Source organism: Bidens hawaiensis, unplaced genomic scaffold (assembly GCF_021521415.1).
Source record: "Bidens hawaiensis isolate Kalapana, Puna unplaced genomic scaffold, B.hawaiensis_p1.1 tig00016358_1, whole genome shotgun sequence".
NCBI classification, from domain to species: domain Eukaryota; kingdom Viridiplantae; phylum Streptophyta; class Magnoliopsida; order Asterales; family Asteraceae; genus Bidens; species Bidens hawaiensis.
The window spans coordinates 69,114-89,114 of NW_027492497.1; the positions used below are offsets into that span (position 1 = coordinate 69,114).

General features: G+C 35.5%; 1 protein-coding gene across 1 annotated transcript in view; it reads right to left on the reverse strand.

Annotated features, from left to right (window-relative positions):
• The window catches only part of LOC143551278 (serine carboxypeptidase-like 13), an 81,385-nt gene that overhangs the window by 39,636 nt on the left and 21,748 nt on the right, over positions 1–20,001 (reverse strand). Inside the window, exons 5-9 of the mRNA XM_077041744.1 lie at positions 17,863–17,965; positions 17,736–17,773; positions 6,020–6,121; positions 5,859–5,945; positions 5,707–5,781 (exon numbers count right to left, since the gene is read on the reverse strand). Of these exons, the coding sequence (XP_076897859.1) occupies positions 5,707–5,781; positions 5,859–5,945; positions 6,020–6,121; positions 17,736–17,773; positions 17,863–17,965 (405 nt within the window). The remainder of the gene's footprint in view (positions 1–5,706; positions 5,782–5,858; positions 5,946–6,019; positions 6,122–17,735; positions 17,774–17,862; positions 17,966–20,001) is intronic.

Sequence of the window (20,001 nt, forward strand, 5' to 3'; positions counted from 1 at the left end):
TCGCGATATATGCATGTCAGTCTGGACATAACCATGTTAAATCTTGTAGGGTCTAAAGAATGAATGAAATGTTCTCAACCTCCTCGAAAATGGCTAAGTATGGATTTTGAGCAAGCCAGTGCACTTCGAGCAAGATATTTACTTCCTCGAGCAAGATATCCTACACCGAGCAGGATAGTCTTTTGAAATCTCTAAGTGTTTAGTTCGAGCAGACTACACTTCATCGAGAAAGAAATGTTCTTGAGCAAGCAAGGTTTGCTTCCGAGCAAACTTGTTAAAGATACGATGCTTAAACTAAGTTCCCGAGCAACTTAGTGGGTCGAGCAATAGCTATTTTAAAAAGGTCACAAGCATGCTGATGGGGAGTTTATATAATTTATCTAAGTGTTACTCCAAGCAAGGTTCAATCTCGAGCAAACCGACAATACCCGAGCATACTTGGTTAGTTCAATAAATACTAAAGACTAAAGTGATCCAAGCAAGAACTTTCTTTTTCGTGGTAGCTTATCCGAGCAAACTTTGATATGCTTGAGAAGATGAAGCTTGCTTGAGAGGATTATTTGGCTGTTGCAAATATTCTAAGTATTTGCTTGCTCGAAGTAAATTCCCGAGCATACTCGAAGATTACAATGTCAAAGGAGTCGTGCTCGTCAATGGAATAGCTTACTCGAAGACCTTTTACACTTGTATATTTTTATGTTTTGCTAATGATTTGGGTTTCCAAAAGGAATGTCGGGTCCTCTACATATAGAATGTTTGATAGCATTCGTGGGACACCTCTACACACCTTAGACACCTGAGCATACTGATTACCTGATATTTTGTGCCGGCATTCCTTCAAAACCCTAACATTCTGTTTATACTGCATTGAATTACACTTAATGAAATGGAAATATTTTGAGCTATATTAATCTGTGTTATTTTGCAGCTTTAATAGCTTATTGATTATAGTTGATTCCGCCAGCTATAGTTAGTGTTCTTTATAATTATTGGTCTCGTGTGTTGTTGTTCTTGTCCGTAGTCTTTTGAATCATGAGTCTATTGTCCTGACAAATCTCATGTGTTTATTTCTCATTTTTAGCTAATGGTCCAATAATGGATACGAGTTAACGGTCCGATTTTGGATACTAGGAAATGGCTGCTCATACGCGAGATGCAAAATGTTTGCTCCTACGCGAGATGTAAAATGTTTGCTCCTATGTGAGATGTAGAATGATGAAGACAATAGTCATCACTTGAGGGGTCGGAATGGTCTTACGAGACGCGTATAATGTTTGTGATATGCATGTTGAATATGTGATGTTTGATTTAAGATGTATTTGTTAGCAATCAATGATTATTCTATATAACGATAAAGTGTATTAATGATGAAAACCTAATGATTACATAAAATAGAACTTACTTAGGCCAATTGCTATGGGGCGCAGAAGGGGGCAGGAGCAGAAGAGGGATGAACATCGCCGGGGGCGCCGTCGGTGGGGGGCTCGGAGGAGGGGGGGTTTCTGGACGCCAGTGCGTTAGAGTGGATTTAAGGGAGGCCCACCCCAACGGTTATTTTTCTAACTATTAGAAATATATATATATATATATATATATATATATATATATATATATATATAAATCATTTTCTTTGTAAATTCAATCCATTTTTCCTATTTTACTCAAACAACTTTCATTTTCACAATAACATTTTACTCTAAAACTTTTAAACTTTCACAACTATGAATCCTAGCTAGAACACAAACCTAAATCCGAACATAAGCTCGAGCTTAAACCCGAACCCAAACCCAAACCCAAACCCAAACCCAAACCCGTGGGATCCGAGTCGTCTATGGTGGACTAGTTTGCTCGACAATAACATCGGCCGTAACAACTCGTTCTATGCAAACCAACAACGACCCGTGATGCCTCCACCTATGCAATCGTTTAACCCTAATATGTTCTTTCGACCATCAATGTCGTATATGTCTTTGCAATTACCCAAATACCCGAAACAAAAATACCTGACACACAACTACCTAAAACCCAAGTACCCATAACACAAGTCCGTCCTAAAAAAAGAATTCATAAAAAAAGAATACGGCTGACGATCAAACAACCGAAAAGGCCGATAGACAAAGGTGGGAAGCGGGTGAGGAATTGGCGTTAGCGCGTGCGTGGATCGACTCATCTGAAGACTCGATTCAAGGTAAACTATAAAAATATTTATACGTTTTCATGTTTATTTTTTTGTTTACTAATACTAAGCTTTTTCGGGGTAAGCTATAAAAATATTTATATGTTTTCCATGTTTTATTTTTTTGTTCACTAATACTAACCTTTTACATATATCGAAGGTGACGGTAAACATACCCCGGAGTTTTGGGACGAAATACGCACTAAGTTCTTTGATACAATGGGTCAAGGAGCCTACCGCGGGAATGATTCCGTCTACAACAAATGGAAGGCAATACGCACAAAAATAACCAACATCACCAACATTCACACCCGCGTTAATAACAATAGAAAAAGTGGCATGAGCGATGCCAATGTGATGGAGGCTTGCTTAAAACAATACAAGGCTGTTTATCGTGGAGATTTCAATATGATGGAAAATTGAAGACAATGCACAAGCTCGCCAAAGTAGCATCCGGTCCCGACATCATCACTGCAACCGTCCAAACGGTCAAAGACAACATCTACTTCGGTCAATCAATCGCCGTCTCAACCCATGTCGGATGGTCGTTGTCAACTTAATCTAAATGAGTTGGATCCCGAATTTATTTTGATGAATCGGATGAGTTGCCACGTCCGGTAGCAAGAGATAAAGCCAAGGAGACGGCTAGAGGTAGAGGATCTTTGTCTAGAACGACATCCTCGATGAGCTCCCAAGTGAGCTCGCGTTTTGACAACTTGGAGCTCAAACTAACCGAGATTGCCGATGCTAAAAAACACAAAAAAGAGGAATTCATGAGAATGCACGAAGAAAGAAAGGTGATGCATGCGGAATACAAGGCGATGCATGAAGAAAGAAAAAAAAGTTCACTTGGAGCGGAAACGAGAAAAGTAATTCAAGCTCCTCGCAAAGGATCTATCACATTGATATGGTCTAAAATATGCATATTATTTATATAAATATTTCCTACACTTTTATCTACTTTGAGCTAGATTTTTATTGAATATTTCTCAAGTGGCTCATGTTTATGTTTTTAAAATTTTCACGAGGCAATGAGCTAAACTAGAGTGTTATGCTAAACTTGTGACGGACAAGTGAATTTCGAATCATGATTAAGTTCTGTTTTCGTTAACATTATCATTCTTTTAGATTCAATCGTAAATCTGAATGACTTAATAATAAAAATAATGTTACTTCAACTTGGATTTCTACTAACTTTCATGTTTTGTTTGCAGTGGATTATGTCATGTTAAAAAAGATAATAAAATAAAGACAGAAGAAAATGAGAAAAAAGAAAGAATATATGGTGACAAACAAAAACTGGAAGTCCATTCCTAAGCAGAAATAACAAACCAAGTTGAGTTGAAAAGATTATTTAGAAGCCACGTGATCTTGCGAATTATTAGGTCATAAATAATTATTTAGCATGTCAGCCATTATGAAGCCCGACACTTATTTTAAGTCGGTTGACAAAAAAAATAAAAGGAATGGAATGAGAGATCAAAGGGGGGTCTGTAAGACCTTGGGCACAAAGAACTAAGAGATAGGAGGTTTTAAGAGAAAGGAAGTGGTTGGTTCGAGCAGAGAGTTTTTAGGTTTAACACCTACTCATCCAAATATTTTTATAATTCGGTTTGAATTTATTATTTTCGTTATGAATTTATTGTTTGAACCTATTTATTTTCTTTTGGTCTTTAGTATGGTTGTTGGCTAAACCCTTAGACTGCCTAGGCTTATGATGAACCTTTAATTGACGTTTTATTTTATTTGGGATTTGTTTTTCCGTTATGGGTTCATGAATCAGTAAAGAGTTTAATATTATTTATTTGATGCATATGTGTGTTTGGTTTTATTTGGTGAGTTTTATTGTTTCACAGAGTCTTTGGTGATTACCTGTAATATGATTCTGTTAGGTCATTTTCTGTGTGTTCTTGACTAGTTTGTGATTGATTTATAATAAGATCATAGAAACAATATTATTAACCCAATAAATAAAAGTGTGCTGCTAACCTAAAAAGCTGTAAGGTGATAGGTTATTTGATAGGTCTTGGTTGATTAAGATTGCTAGATTTAGTTATTCGTAAGGAGTCCGTCTAGGTTTGATTTTTCAAATTTGTCTATTAATGTCGAATGAATTTATTAAACCGCCTTTGATTTCCGCGCTGTAAGGTAGGATTTCGTATAAAGGTATTCATTCATATTTAATTAGATGATCGTAAGGAAATTTAATATTAAAATCGGTGTTCTTAAGAATTTACTAGAAATCCATAGGTGTCTTATTGAGAATGGTCAGGGGTGCTGTTCGGATTGTCTTTTAAATGATTATTTTATGATCCCGGTTCTATAACAAAACCATTTTTCCAATTAATTGATAACTGAAACTTTGGGGATTCGCCTAGGTGGTTTTTCATTGTCATCTGATTTCAAATCACTTTAATTGTCTTTTGTTTATTTTATTTAGTTTTTTTAATTAGTTTTAATTTAGTATTTTAAACAAAACCCCCCCTTTAAATAAACAAATAGTCGTGTCAGTATTAGTTGAGTCTAATTAGATTGTTACGTAATTTAAAGAGTCTTGTGGGTTCGGTATTCAGACTTACTTAGCTGTACTAGAGTCGACCAGTTCACTTGCCGGTTAGTAGTTTGATTAAGTTTAAGAGTTTAGAATTTATTACTTAGTATCTAGATTAGCGTGTTTTTATTAGACTACTTTTAGCACATCATGCATCTATATCCTCCCACGCAGGGGTTGCTGGAGAAAGAAAAAAGCATGCATATTGGCCAAATATGCAAATGAGGACGAGGACGACGAATATTAGTTATATGTTGGCTATGTTTTTTATTTTTATTTTTTTATTTGTATGTTTTTTTATTTTTATTTACATTTTAATTTTAGTATTACTATATTATTATTTAATATATTATTTAATTTTTATTATATTATGTTAAAGGGCTTCGCCCCCTCACCATAGAGGGGCATTATAGCTTGGGGCTTCGATGCCCCCCTCAGTGCACATGTGGCGCTGACGTGACACTGTGGAGGGGCTTCGAAAACCCCCACCTTAGTGACCAGTCTTAGTGTAGGTAACTTTTAGTATGCATGCAGTTTAGCAAAGATAAACGTGGTGAGCTTGAAGACATCGGCAGCTATCTATATCAAGATTTAGCATCCTAGCATTATGTTACGTTTTTGTTGAATAAAAAGTTTATAATTGGTTGTGATACTCTATGTTTATTCAGCTGCTATTAAAGAAATCTCTATTCAAGTGTTAATGAGCACGAACATGAGATATTTTTGGCTCATAAGGAATGTCCTGTCTCAAATATCACCGGTGTGTTTTGGGTTTAATTGTTGTGGGTACAAGTAGAAATGCACAATTAAGCATGTTATAGTAGAGGTAATATCAAAATGGGTGACCTTATGGAAAATCTACATCATGGCGTATAAAAACAAATATACGAAATCCTGGCAATATCGATGGTACGAAGGATCAAATGTTACATAAAGAAAAAAACAAAGAGAAATAAAAAAAGAGAGGGAGATGTATTACCTCACAATCCAGCATCGGATCACTTTCATCACAATATGGTAGCAGAATGTTTTGCAAATTAATTCGGCTTATGCACTGCAAGTTGAAATTTCTAGCATGCTATCATGTTCATAAGGTTCACATGTTTTTATATTTATTTTTAGAGTTCTCACCTCTTCATAATATTGAAGACTGTATCTACATGCTGAGTTGGCCGACTGAATGTCCACATAATTACCATCACAATTGGTTTTTGCTAACTACAAATCAAATTGTCACACATAGGAGTCAGTAATTGAAAATTAACATTTCTATATTATTAAGTAGTTAATACCATGTTAATATCATCTGATATGAGGGCCATACGGTGAGCATATTCAAGTCTTGAATTAAAATCATCGAACTTATTGGTGAGAGGACTGCAAAGAATGTAGCCCTACATACATGTTTATGAATATTAACAATATAATGTTTTTCCCATTTTGTAGAGTATTTTTTTAAAATAAAATGCTATTATGTTTTAAAAATAACCTAATGATTTTAAGTATATCAATAATTATCCTATTAATTAATGGACTTATTTTAAACTGTTATACTTAATTATAAATAAAGTTGCCAGTCAACAAGTGTGAAATTAATCCCAGTTATGATTTATTGTACAATGTATAGGTTCCTAGAGTGTCATAATTAAACTTCGTAACTACCAAGATGATTTATCAAGGTATGTACGTAGTTTGAATCGTTGTCATCAAGAGTTGAAACACTAGAATGTGACTTTTCAAAGTGGATAGACGGGTATAAATAGGTGTCAATATTATGGAGTTTGTATAAACATTTTACATTCACTTGAATATTGTTTTATGATTCATTGACCAATTGTTGTCTTCTAACAAAATTCTGGGCAATAATTGGTCTTCATAGCTTCAGGCTCTTTAAATCATTGAAAGAATTCGATCAGGTTGAATCAAAAGTTAACAATATTTGGCGGTTACAATGATTTAGTGAAGAAGGAATCAAGGCTGCAGCATAAAATTCGAAGGAGGCGGCAATAACTGGTAGCGGTTGTTCGCTCACGGCTTTGTTTAGCGGTTTGTTCAGAGGTTAAGTAACTAAAAAAGGTTATATTTGTTGTTAGGGTTGTTCATTTTTGGAGGACAGGATCAAAGGAATGGCTAAGATTTTTGATGAGGCGGGTTTTCGTTTGGGTGCAATCCGAAGTGTATAGGGCTGATATAAAGGATTAAATCGTCATTTTAATACAAGTATTCTAGGTCGGCAATTTTGTTTTTGAAATTTTATATTGGTGAAGAGTATAGAAGGTAGTATTATTACGAGTACAAATTAAATATCCTAGTTTTTGAAAGTGAGTCATGCGAGTGAAAACCATGAAACACACTTGTAACACACAAGCCACTAGGGTCACTATTTCACAATGTCCGATATTGAAATCTACAAACTAATCAAGATTATTCTTGAGGTGAACGAATTATCAGATTTAACAGAAATTAATATCAATATGCAACCTAATATTGCATATTTCTAGGGACGTGACAACCCTCGTTTAACTAGGTGAAATCTTTAATTTAATTCTTGCGTGAACTCTCATTTGTAATATTATGTGAATTAAACCAGATATGGTTAACATTGTTCTTGCTTTGGTGCACTAAGTGAGCTTACTTATATCATGCATTAATCCAGAATTTTCTAGCTTCATAGGAAATTATATGAGACTCTAGCTCCACTTGAACTATTCATAGAAACTTTTCGAAACTAAATGATAGAATTACACTTATAATATACTTAGGTGTGAAAGAAGGATCGTAGGTATATAGGTAGTATGATCCAGAAAAGGATAAAATCTGTTCAAGTAGAGAGGGTAGATACATGGAGAATGAAACTTGGAATTCGGCATTCGGATAGTTATTTGAGAGAAAAGGGTACCAAGGAACCAGAATGGACAAACTTTTTTTGTCGAATGAATTGACAAACCTATCATACAGTCAGGCTGACACTATATTTATCAATTCTGAGATCAGTGTTGAAAATTATGAGGAAGAAGTCAGTACACCAAGCTCTCCTATTATACCACCAACTTACTCATGCAATCTCAATTCAGATGAAGAAGCAAATTACACATCAATAGGATCACATAAGTATGGTGATACAGCATTGCAAGCGTTCAAAAAAGAACATCGTCAACAAAAAATGATGAATTACTAGTGACTAAGAAAGAACCACTCAACTACAAGGAAGCATCTATGGATGAAAGGTGAATCGAAGCAATAAAAGTTGAGTTAGATTAAATAAACAAGAATAACGCTCGGAAACTAAATACTTTGCTTAGATATCAGTAAGCAATAGGTCTATACAGGGTATTGAAAACAATGATGGATACGAAAGGAAAAATTATCAAGTACAAAGCAAGGTTGGTAGCAAAAGGCCATTTAATAGAACATATAATAGATTTCGATGAGTTATTCACACATGTAGCACACATCGAATTTAACTTGTTAAATCCAGTATGGAATTTAAATGAGCGATCTAGATTCGCTTGTATACTATCTCATGATTGGAGTTACCCAGTAAACAGGTGATATTCTAGTTAAACAAACATGTTACATAAATAAGATTTTGAATATGTTTTAATTAACAAAGAAATGAAGACTTCCATGGACCCACACACAAAGTTAACGAAGACTAAATGAGGAAATCCCGCAGACGCAACGCAATGCTATAGTCTAATAAGATGTCTTAGGTTTAGCAGATAAATGCAACAACCAATGGATCAACACTTGAAAGTAGTAGAGTAAGTAATACACTACATCAAGCGAACAAAGGAACATGAAGGCATCGAGAGGAAGTAAGAATATTGAAAAATAATAGGTTATAGTGATGGTATTATGTTGTGAACACCAATCAAGGAAAAGAAACTATTGGGCTGGTATTCTATTTTGGAGAATCTCCTATAACTTGGAGCACGCATAAAAAACAAACATAACATATCAAGTACTATGGTTGAAGAGGTTGCTCGGTGAAACAATAGGCTGGAAGAAAGAAAAGATAACTCTGAAGGTAGACAACTTTCATGGAAGGAGCTTGCACGTAGACACGCTATTACTTCATTAGTAAATGTGTGGAAAGTTATCAAATCGGTGTGGAGCATGTCCGTGATGAGTTACAAAGGGTGGATGTGCTAACAAAGGCACTACTAAGGATCAAGTTCAACACCATGAGGCAAGTTCTCGGAGTTAAAGATCTACGACAAAGTTAAACTCTAGCGATTGTAGTGTAACTGTTTAAAACATTGTTTAGAATGTTATTTATTGTGCATTTAAAGTTTAGGGTCTAGAGTGTCAGGATTCAAACCTGATAACTTCCGAGATGATGCTTCAACATATATATGTAACATATATGTGTAGTTTGAATTTTCTCTTGGGAATCACTGTTGGAATTATGGACCGATTCGGGTAAGTCAATACGGCCAACCAGGTAATGACCCGTGAGAGTTACACCGTCAGGTAACGAACAAAGTTTGTTAACCGTGTTAGACACTTTAACGAGATAAAATTATATGGAACGGGATTTGGAGCAAGACATGGACTTATTGGCACATTAGGTTTATAACTAATTAGATTAGTTTAAACCTAGTTAAGGGGGTTATATAAATATAGGATATTTTTATAACATTAACCTTAATCCAATTAACAAGTCCATCTCCTTCCTCCTATACCCTAGTCCTCGGCCACCTGCACCACCGCTGCCTTCACCGCTGGCGCTTGACCAGCTGCCGCCACTTGTCCGCTGCTGTCTGCCAGTGCCACCGCCGCCTACCACCGCTGACAAGTCACTGTCCGCCACCGCCGATCGCGCCTCTAATCACAGCCGCACACCACCACCGCTGTCGGGTAGCCGTCGTGCACCGCCACCGTTGGTCGTTGATCTCGTTGTGTCACCTAGCTCGGTTCAGTAGCCTTCGTTGTCTCAACCAGTTATTTATTAACCGAGATAAACTTAAATAAATCGTTAGTTTTAATTATATATTTATTGTTTGACTCGTACTCGTATTGTCAGTAACCGGATCCTGTCGGGTTTAGTTTCGGTGCTGATTAACTGTATACTTTACGTTGCGTATAATTATTAATTAATAAGATTAATTATTATTAATCACGTTTATTGAACCGGTTTTAATAAACAAAATTTTAACTGGTCACCGCTGAAACCCAACAGTGGTATCAGAGCCTTGGTTACAACATACAAGTTGAATCCGGTAATTTTACCGATTCTACATCATAAACTTCAAGGTAGTTGACGTTTTTGATCTAGATAAAATATTAGGGCAATTTTAGTTTGGTCAAAATTTTATTTATTTTATTTGACCAAAACTATTGCCCGACTTAATTTCCGTTGAATATGTAGTAAATCTGGCCAGACCTTGTTTGTATGGTTGAATGATTTTATTTTGGCCATATGGATGGTTCAAAAGTTGTATTTAGTTTTCGGTTTTATTTTATGGTTTTTGGCCACCTTAATGGTTCAAAATTGTAATAGATAGGGTTTAGTTTTTCATTACTTGTATTAGTGTAATTTTGTAATAAAGAAGATCCGAAGGAAAACCAAGGACGAGCTCATGGAGTTCTTGAAGTCAGTGGGAGTTACCAAAGATGACGGGATGCACCAAGAGTCCATCCTTGTGGTTGTTTTGTGATGTGACCCCTTGACCCGATTGATCTTGCTAATAGGCTCTAGCAAGATCAATCACTAATCTTGGCCATTTAAGATTTACATATTTTTATTTGCTATTGTGGTTGCTTGCTTGATTATAATAGGTTATAATGCCACCAACCTAATACCAAATATTTTAAAATAAATTAACCAATCAAGTTTTGTAAAATTGAACTAAATTTAATTTTCCATAACTAATAATTAATAGGTAAAATAATTAACTTAAAATTGGTTAGCATTATCGTGACAAACTTAGTTTTAATATCTATAATATATATAAACGAAAACCCTAAAATCCTATGTATCGCGGTATGGTCGCTCCCCTATTTTATGGAAGCCACCAGATTTCTTAATTTTTAAATGGAGGCCTCTCATTGATTTAACCCAAATTCATGGGTATGGGTCTTATCAAAACCAGATAGCTCTTAAACGGGTTATAATATCTTATTAAATTAAAAATTAATCTTACCAATTATTTGATATGAAAATCCTATAAAATAGGGATATACTAAAATTTAATGTCCAAATTAAAAAAAAAATGATAATATTTATAATTAATAAACAATTTTATAGTAAAAAACATAAGTGGGTCATGGGTCACCAAATCCAGATAGCTTTTAAACAGGTTATAACATATCATTTATTTATAAAACCCTTTCATCATCAAACTTTAAGTATATTATTAACTTTCTTACAATAAAGAAAATTAAAATCCAAAAAATAAATATTAAAAAACGAAAAATGTAAACAGCCATTCTCTCAAGCCATCAGATTGCTTTATTTGTAAATGAAGGCTTCTCACGCATTTGATCCGAATTCACCGGTAAAGGTCTCACCAAACCTAGATAGCTCTTAAACGGGTTATAACATCTGATTATATTAAAAAATAATCTCATCAAATATTTGATATGAATATCCTATAAAATAGGAATATACTAAAAATTAATATCCTATTTTATTTTAAAAAAAGATATTATTTATAATTAAGAAACAATTTTATAATAAAGAAAATAAACGGGTAATGAGTATCACCGAACCCAGATAGCTTTTAAACAGGATAACATATCATTTATTTGTGAAACCATTTCATCATCAAACCTCAAGTATATTAATTATTAACTTTCTTAAAATAAATAAAATTAAAATCCAAATATACATATATAAATATTAAAAACGAATAATGTAAAACAACCCCCATAATACGGGAGATAAAATCTAGTGATATATAAAACTAAGTGTCCTGAGAGATGAAAGGGTTCATCAAGTTGTCTCGATCTATAAAGTAAACCTGGAATTTTATTCTATTCGGTAATATTTAAAATTAATCCCAATTTAAATCAATAGTCTATGCCATCCTACTATAAGTCACACTTGGGCATACTGCGAAACTTCAAGTGTTTGAAGCTACAGCACCGCACTTGATTTCTAGCCTATCCCTTTAAGGTAAAAGGGTTTCGTCGACACATCCGGCCCTTTCACAAGTGACTATACCAGGGCGACTATTACTTTACTCTCCTATTACATGCTACAGCTGTCTGGAGACTAAGGTGGGCATAGATAAGGTTAAACGTATCTACTTAGGAAAATGTTGTCATAATAGGCCTCATAAACGAGAGTTGTGCTCTATTCACAATTGGAAATCGTTGTCTGTCTGCCTAACCACTTACTAATGTTGTGTGCTACAGCTGTCATTAGTAATTAGAAGCCAGATTCTCAACTTCCTATTTACTAATGTTATTGGGTCTTTAATAATAGGATTAAATCATCAAAAATACTAATTAAAATTTACTTTTGCTTATTTAAACAGATGTCTACTAATAATAACTCCTCATTCACCCTCAAGGCTATCCTTGAGAAAGAAAAGTTGAATGGCACCAACTTTCTTGAGTGGCACCGCAACTTGGAACTTGTTCTTAAGATGGCAAAGAAGCACTATGTTCTCGATGGACCTGTTCCAACCGAGCCTGAAAACAATACTGCTGATGCCAAGAGGGTTCTTGACAAACATATGGACGACTCTGCAGAAGTCGCCTATATCATGCTAGCCACCATGTCTTACGAGCTTGCTAAAGGCTTGGAGGATTTTGGTACCTATGAGAAGCTTGAGTAACTCAAGGGCATGTTCCAGAAACAAGCCCGTCAAGAACGCTATGACACCATGAAGCAACTCATCAGTTGCAGAATGGAAAAGGGATCACCTGTTAGTGCGCATGTCATCAAGATGAAAGGGTACATCGAACAACTAAGGAAACTTGATTATCCCATTGTCAGATGAAATGGCAGCGGATTTCATCCTGAACTCTCTTCCCAGCTCTTATGAGCAGTTCGTAATAATATGAATGGCTGGGTGAAGATAGTGCCGGCTGAGATGAATATTCCCGCTAAAAACAATCAAGTTCTTATGGTTCGATCTGCTGGTGTCGTCAAGCCTAAACCCAAGAATCGGGGTCATAACGGTAAAGGCAAGAAGAAGGTTATTGTTGCTGCCAGGTCTACCACCAACACTAAAAAAGGTGTTGCAAAGGTACCACCGCTACATCATGAGGAGTGCCAGTGCTACAAGTGCAACAAAATGGGGCACTGGAAGTGTAACTGTCCCGACTATCTTGCTTAGCTGAAAAGGCAGAGGATCAATGGTGAAAGCTCTTCTAAAGGTATTTCTGTTTAAGTTATTGAACTTTTCACTATCACTAGCAACACATGGGTATTTGACACCGGATGTGGTTACCACATCGTTAATGTCTTGCAGGAGCCTGAAAACTAGAAGAAGCTGAAACAATGCAGCATGGAACTTATCGTTGGTGATGGGAAGAGAGTCTCAGTTCTTGCAACTGGCATATATCATTTTGCTTGTCCATCTGGCCTTGTAGTTACTTTGGATAACTGTTTGTTTGCACCTGGTTCTTTACTTGAGAGTCATTTTGCTTGTTTGACCAGAAACATTATTTCAGTTTCTTTACTATTTAAACAAGGATTTAAGTACATTTTTAATGGTATTGCTATTTTTGCCTACTTGAATGATATCTTTTATTTTGAGGCTAAACCTCGAAATAGTATTTATAAGATTGATGTTCAAGTAAACAATAATGTATATAATCTTTCTAAACGTATCAGATCTGGCATCAATGATACATTTCTATGGCATTGCCGACTTGGCCACATAAGCAAGGCACGAGCTAAGAGACTCCAATCCAAAGGGATTCTTGAATCCACAGGATCGAAATCTTTGATGACTGCGAATCTTGTTTAGCTGGCAAACTCGCTAAAGGCTCCTTCACTTATAAGAATGAACGAGCAAAGGATCTGCTAGGAATCATACATACTGATGTATGCGGTCCTTTCAGAACCATGTCTAGGAATCATGAAAGATACTTTGTTTCTTTCATTGACGATTGTAGTGGATATGCCTATGTGTATCTTATGAAACACAAGCATGAAACCTTTGAAAAGTTCTCAGAGTTTCAAAATGAAGTGGAAAACCAACTCAGGAAAACTGTTAAAATGCTTCGATTAGATCGAGGCGGGGAGTATCTCAGCTCAGAATTTATACATCATCTGAAAGAGCATGGAATTGTTTCACAATAGCGTGAGCGAGAGGAGAAATCGAACCCTGCTAAACATGGTCCGATCAATGATGTGTAGAACTAACGTGCCTCACTCCTTTTGGAGCTTTGCCCTTTTGACCGCGGCCCGCATTGTCAATCTGGCTCCAACTAAAAAGGTAAGCAAAACCCCATATGAGATATGGCATGGGCGAAAGCCCAATTTGTCTTTCCTTAAAGTATGGGGATGTGATGCTTATGTCACTGGTGACTCTGATGGTAAGCTCGATCCTCGCGGCGTAAAAGTTGTTTTTGTCGGATACTATAACCATAGAGGATATTATTTCTTCCATCCTGATACAAATGTGATTTCTATCAAAAGGAAGGCCACTTTCTCGAGAAGGAAATTCTCTATTGAGGAACTTGAGATAATATTGTCGATTTTGAAGAAATTCAAGAACCACAAACTACCGCTGAGGAAGTTGGAACGTCTGATGAACAAGTTGTTGTTGCTGATACATCAAACATGAACACAAGCGTTCACAGAAGTAATAGGACTCGTGTACCAAACTCTAAATACCTGTGGCATCTAGATGGTCCCGAGGTCCTCTTAGTAGCCGAGTCAAGCGACAAACTTGCTAATTAAAAATCTGCTATCTTAGATTTGGAATCTGAGAAATGGCAAGATGCCATGAACGCCGAAATGCAATCTATGCGTGACAATCAAGTCTGGAACTTGGTCGAGCTACCCTCAGGGTATTGACTATGATGAAACCTTCTCGCCCGTTGCTATGACTAAGTCGATAAGGATATTACTTGCCATAGCCGCGTATTATGACAACGAGATAATGCAAATGGATGGCAAAATTGTTTTTCTTAATGGACACCTTTTTGAAGATGTCTATATGGTTCAGCCTGAAGGTTTTGTCAATCCTATATATCCAAACATGGTGTGCAAACTGAATAAGTCCATAAATGGACTTAAACATGCATCTCGCAGCTGGAATCTTCATTTTGATAAGAAAATCAAAGAGATCAGTTTTATCAAAAATGAAAATGAGCCTTGTGGTTACAGAAAGGCTTGTGGGAGCACTATATCTTTCCTCATCCTGTATGTGGATGATATACTGATCATTGGAAACAACATCCCTATGCTTAAGGAAGTTAAGAACTGGTTGGGATCTTGTTTCGTAATGAAAGATCTTGGTGAAGCTACTTATATTCTAAGAATCAAGATCTATCGAGATAGGTCTAAGTGGCTTCTAGGGCTGAGTTAAAGTACATACATAGACAAAGTAATGGCACGCTTCTCAATGGATGACTCCAAGAAAGGAGCTCTCCCCATGGCTAAAGGAACCGTGTTGAACAAATCGCAATCTCCAGCAACGGACATTGAAACTAAGCATATGCAAGCAATTTCATATGCTTCAGCGATTGGTTCTATCACGTATGCAATGTTATGTACTAGACCTGGCGTCTCATATACGCTGAGCATGACTAGTCGTTTTCAGCAGAACCCTGGCATTGCCCACTGGACTGCTGTGAAGAACATTCTAAGATACCTGAAAAGGACAAAGGACGTGTTCTTAGTGTTTGGAGGAGTGGAAGAAGTGCTCACTGTAAGGAGTTACAATGATGCTAGCTTCCATACTGATCGAGATGATTCTCTCTCACAATCAGGATATGTATTCACTCTTAATGGAGTTGTTTACTAGAAAAGCTCCAAGCAGAGTGTGGTGGCAGATTATACCACCAAATCAGAATACATAGCTGCATCAGATGCTGCTAAAGAAGCTGCTTGGATGAAGAAGTTCATCACTGATCTCGATGTGGTTTCGAGTATTCATAAACCAATCAAGGCGTTCTGTGATAACGCAGGTGTTATTGCTCAGGCCAAAGAGCCCAGGTCTCATCACAGAGCCAAGCACATTCTAAGGAAGTTCCACATTATTCGGGAAATAACGGAACAATGAGACATCATAATAAGCAAAGTAGATACAGATCAAAACCTAGCTGATCCATTCGCTAAAGCGATTACTTAGGATAAGCACGATCATCACAGAAATGCTATCGGTCTTAGATTAGCTAGTAGTTTGTTTTGATTTAGTATTTGGATGTGTGAACATTTAAACAGTTATACTTTTAAGTTCTCTTGATTTAATGGTTAAATGCAATGTTGAATAATATAACTGTGTTCGGTTTTAATACGTTTAATCCGTGAATATTGTATTCTAACTTATCCGTAGTCGGTCAGAAGCGTGGGAACGACTCTTGAATTAAGACTATTCTGACTTTGGACTCAAGGAGTTGACTTCCAAACTCACAGACCTCATTATGAATGACGGTGGATGTAACTCGCATCAAATCATCTTCAAGGATCTTAGTCATAAGATGTTTTGATACTGGTATACTCATTTAGTATCCTTAGACCTGAGATACATATTAGAACTTTCGTTTACTAAAGGTTACTCTTTGATCAGTGTCAACCGTTGTAGCGTAACTGCCAGCTATAAAGGCATTGGTTGGGAATAATCTGAAGTTCAGTGGGAGTTATATGTATTCAAGATGGGTTTCTGTACTCTTACATGATATGTAACAGTTAGACATCTTGGCGCCCTCGTTGATTCAAGCTGGTGAAGTGTGAGGCCTCACCCAAACTTGGCGCCCTCGTTGATTCAAGCTGGTGAAGTGTGAGGCCTCACCCAAACTTACCGTGTGTTCGATTGGACCACTTTGATTCTAGATCAAAAACTATAATGATTGAACACCATATGAGATTGAACCTGATCCATGTCTCATTGTTCAATTGATGTCTTATATAGAAAGGATAGATGACAACGATTACCATAAATTCGTTATCTTGCAATATTGTATTCCAAGATGTTTTTGGTTAATGAATTTAAAATGTTATAACTTGTTGGGGGGCAGCTATGTGTAGCTAGAGCACCGCTGGCTATCAGTATTGAGTAACTTAACCGGAAACCATCCAAGTGGGAGACTGTTGGAATTATGCACCGGTTCGGGTAAGTCAATACAGCCAACCGGGTTATGACCCGTGAGAGTTACACCGTCAGGTAACGAACCATAAACCCGCTTAAGTTTGTTAACCGGGTTAGACACTTTAACGAGATAAAATTACATGGAACGGGCTTTGGAGCAAGACATGAACTTATTGGCCCATTGGGTTTATAACTAATTAGATTAGTTTAAACCTAGTCAAGGGGGTTATATAAATATAGAATATTTTTATAACCTTAACCTTAATCCAATTAAAAAGTCGATCTCCTTCCTCCTATACCCTAGTCGTCGGCCACCTGCACCGCCGCCGCCTTCACAGCCAGCGCCTGACCAGCTGCCGCCGCCTGTCCACCGCTCCCTGCTGGTGCCACCGTTGCTGACCAGTCGCTATCCGCCACCGCCGACCATGCCTCCAGTCACAGCCGCACACCACCACCGCTGCCGGGTTTCCGTCATGCACCGCCACCGTTGGTCATTGATCTCGTTGTGTCACCTAGCTCTAGCTCGGTTCATTAGCCTTCGGTGTCTCAACCGGTTATTTATTAACCGAGGTAAACTTAAATATATCGTTAGTTTTAATTATATATTTATTGTTTGACTCGTACTCATACGTAAGAAAATCATTGTTTGTTGCGCGTATACCATAGATTGATTTCCATGCTATAAATCTCTCTGAGTTGTCTTTAATTAAAACGTATGTTACTATATGAAGTATACAAAAGTGAAGACGTATAAATGTTTAAAAGTTGACAAGGTTTAAAGATTTACTTGAATATTGATTGCTGGTTGATCTCCACGCTCATTACCTATAAATTTATGTGACCACCTTTAAATTATCATAATTTCACCCTCCATCAAATTAATGTTGAAAAAAATTATTAACTATAAGAATTACCTTGGAATAGATCTAGAGTGACTTTTGGAATGACAATACCACTGTAAGAGATTCCTGATGTGTATAATGGATTTCTTAAAAACTTAGGATGATCCTTCAGAAACTGTTCATTACATAAAAGGTAAACCAGTTAATAGATAACAATATAACGAATTTCTGTATAACTATCAAAAAGTTGTGTATTTCAATGAAAGAATAAATCAAAATTCATCTAAGAGAAATGCATTCTTTGGATTATTGGGTCTGTAAAAAGTGCTATAAAAAGTGCTAATTATTAATTAAAAATAGGCTTTCAAAATAGAAATATATCTATTCTAATAAAAGAAAATAATTGACGACACATGTCACTTAAAGATTTATTTATAGCATAAATTAACCGTTTAAATTATTCTTCTATTTCTAGCGAAAAGATATTTATTTCATTTATTTCTAGCATAAATCTTCCAATTAAGCTATTCTTATATTTCTAATAAAAACATATTTATGTCAGTGCAATCAAAACATATCAAACCAATATATTTTTTTTATTAAACCAATTTATATATATTTTTAAGTTTTTGGGATAAATTTGGTAAATTCAATTAACGATATTTATAGGTTTAAGATTATTAAAAAAAAGGAAGAATTAGAAAAAGGAAGAATTATGAATGAATAACAATTTTATTCTCACATCCATTCATTCCATTATATCCATGGAGTTTTCATCTATCTCTTTCGAAACTGTAATACAAAAGTGTATTTTATTCATGCTAATTTTATATATTGTATCTTTTATGTCGTTCTTAATGAAAAATTTTATTATCTTTTGTTATAATTCGCTATTCCATTTAAAATAATATAATTACAACTTATTAAATCACAAAGTGTATCTTTTTTGTGATTATAAAGAAATAACATGAGAAACACCATGTATTCGTATGAATATTATATTAGAAAATATAATTTAAACTTATCAAACCATTATGTAAAAACTAATTTGTATAATTGTAATCATATATATAAATATAAAAAGTGATAAAACTACACTCAAATAATATTAACATTCAAAAAATTTTATATAAAATGTTACTTATTATGAGTTATTTAGAGTTCTTAAATAATTTAAGAGTTCTTTAACGATACTCAACCTATATATATATATTAATTTAGTCATTTAATTTTTATAGCTTAATTGTATTCTTTTTAAGTATCCCGTGAATCACACGAGTTTAAAGCTAATAATACTATACGTGAAAATGAAGTGAAAGTGAAATCAATAATATTAAATATTTGAAAGACTTACACACTTCAAACTTCAAGACCATTGCCAACTTTAACTTTAGGGTGTAACTATCAGATCAAGGGATACACATTCACGTTCATTAACAATACGTAGACACCACATCACCTACTTTATCCCATTTCATTCCACTTTACCCTAAAGAAAAATTGCTTAACCCCACTTTACTTATCTTTATTTATTGTAAAATTGATTCTAAAATTATTGTATGTGTAAAGGATTTTAATGTCCGTTAACATTTTAACTCACCTTACATTTAACGTCCCTTAACCCATTAACAGAGTGGTATGCCACTCGTTAACTCTTTTTTAATGCTCTGGGCTTTAAAATATACCCCTGAGCATTAGGTGGGTAGGGATCCCTTTGGTAACCCCCACCCTGGTTGAATTTACCAATCGGCCAACTAATCTGATAGTGTTGGTGGGCAGGTAGCCCTCGCGATTTATTTTTGCCGATGGAATGTGTTATTAAATTTATGAATTTAGCCATTGTCAACGGATATAAAGCCATTCAAAAAATTTACCTATTTAATATACACCTTATTCTAACCATTTTTATTTAAAAAAACTCAATTTTCTCTTAAATTTCTACACACTCAAAAAGACAAGACGGAAGAAGGAATTTTACTCATTCCACCCGGCGATTACGATTATACATTCTCCATCGTTAGTAGCCTCATATTTCTCTGGCATCTAGTCCAACAATTCGAAAAAGAAAACACGACCATCACAAAAAGATATATGGCTCGAGATCATGAAAAAAAATCACCAAGGTCTAATTGAAGATTATTTCGTTCACATCCCATAATACAATAAAGCAGCGTTTCGAACAAGGTATCGTATTTCAAAACATTTTTTCTT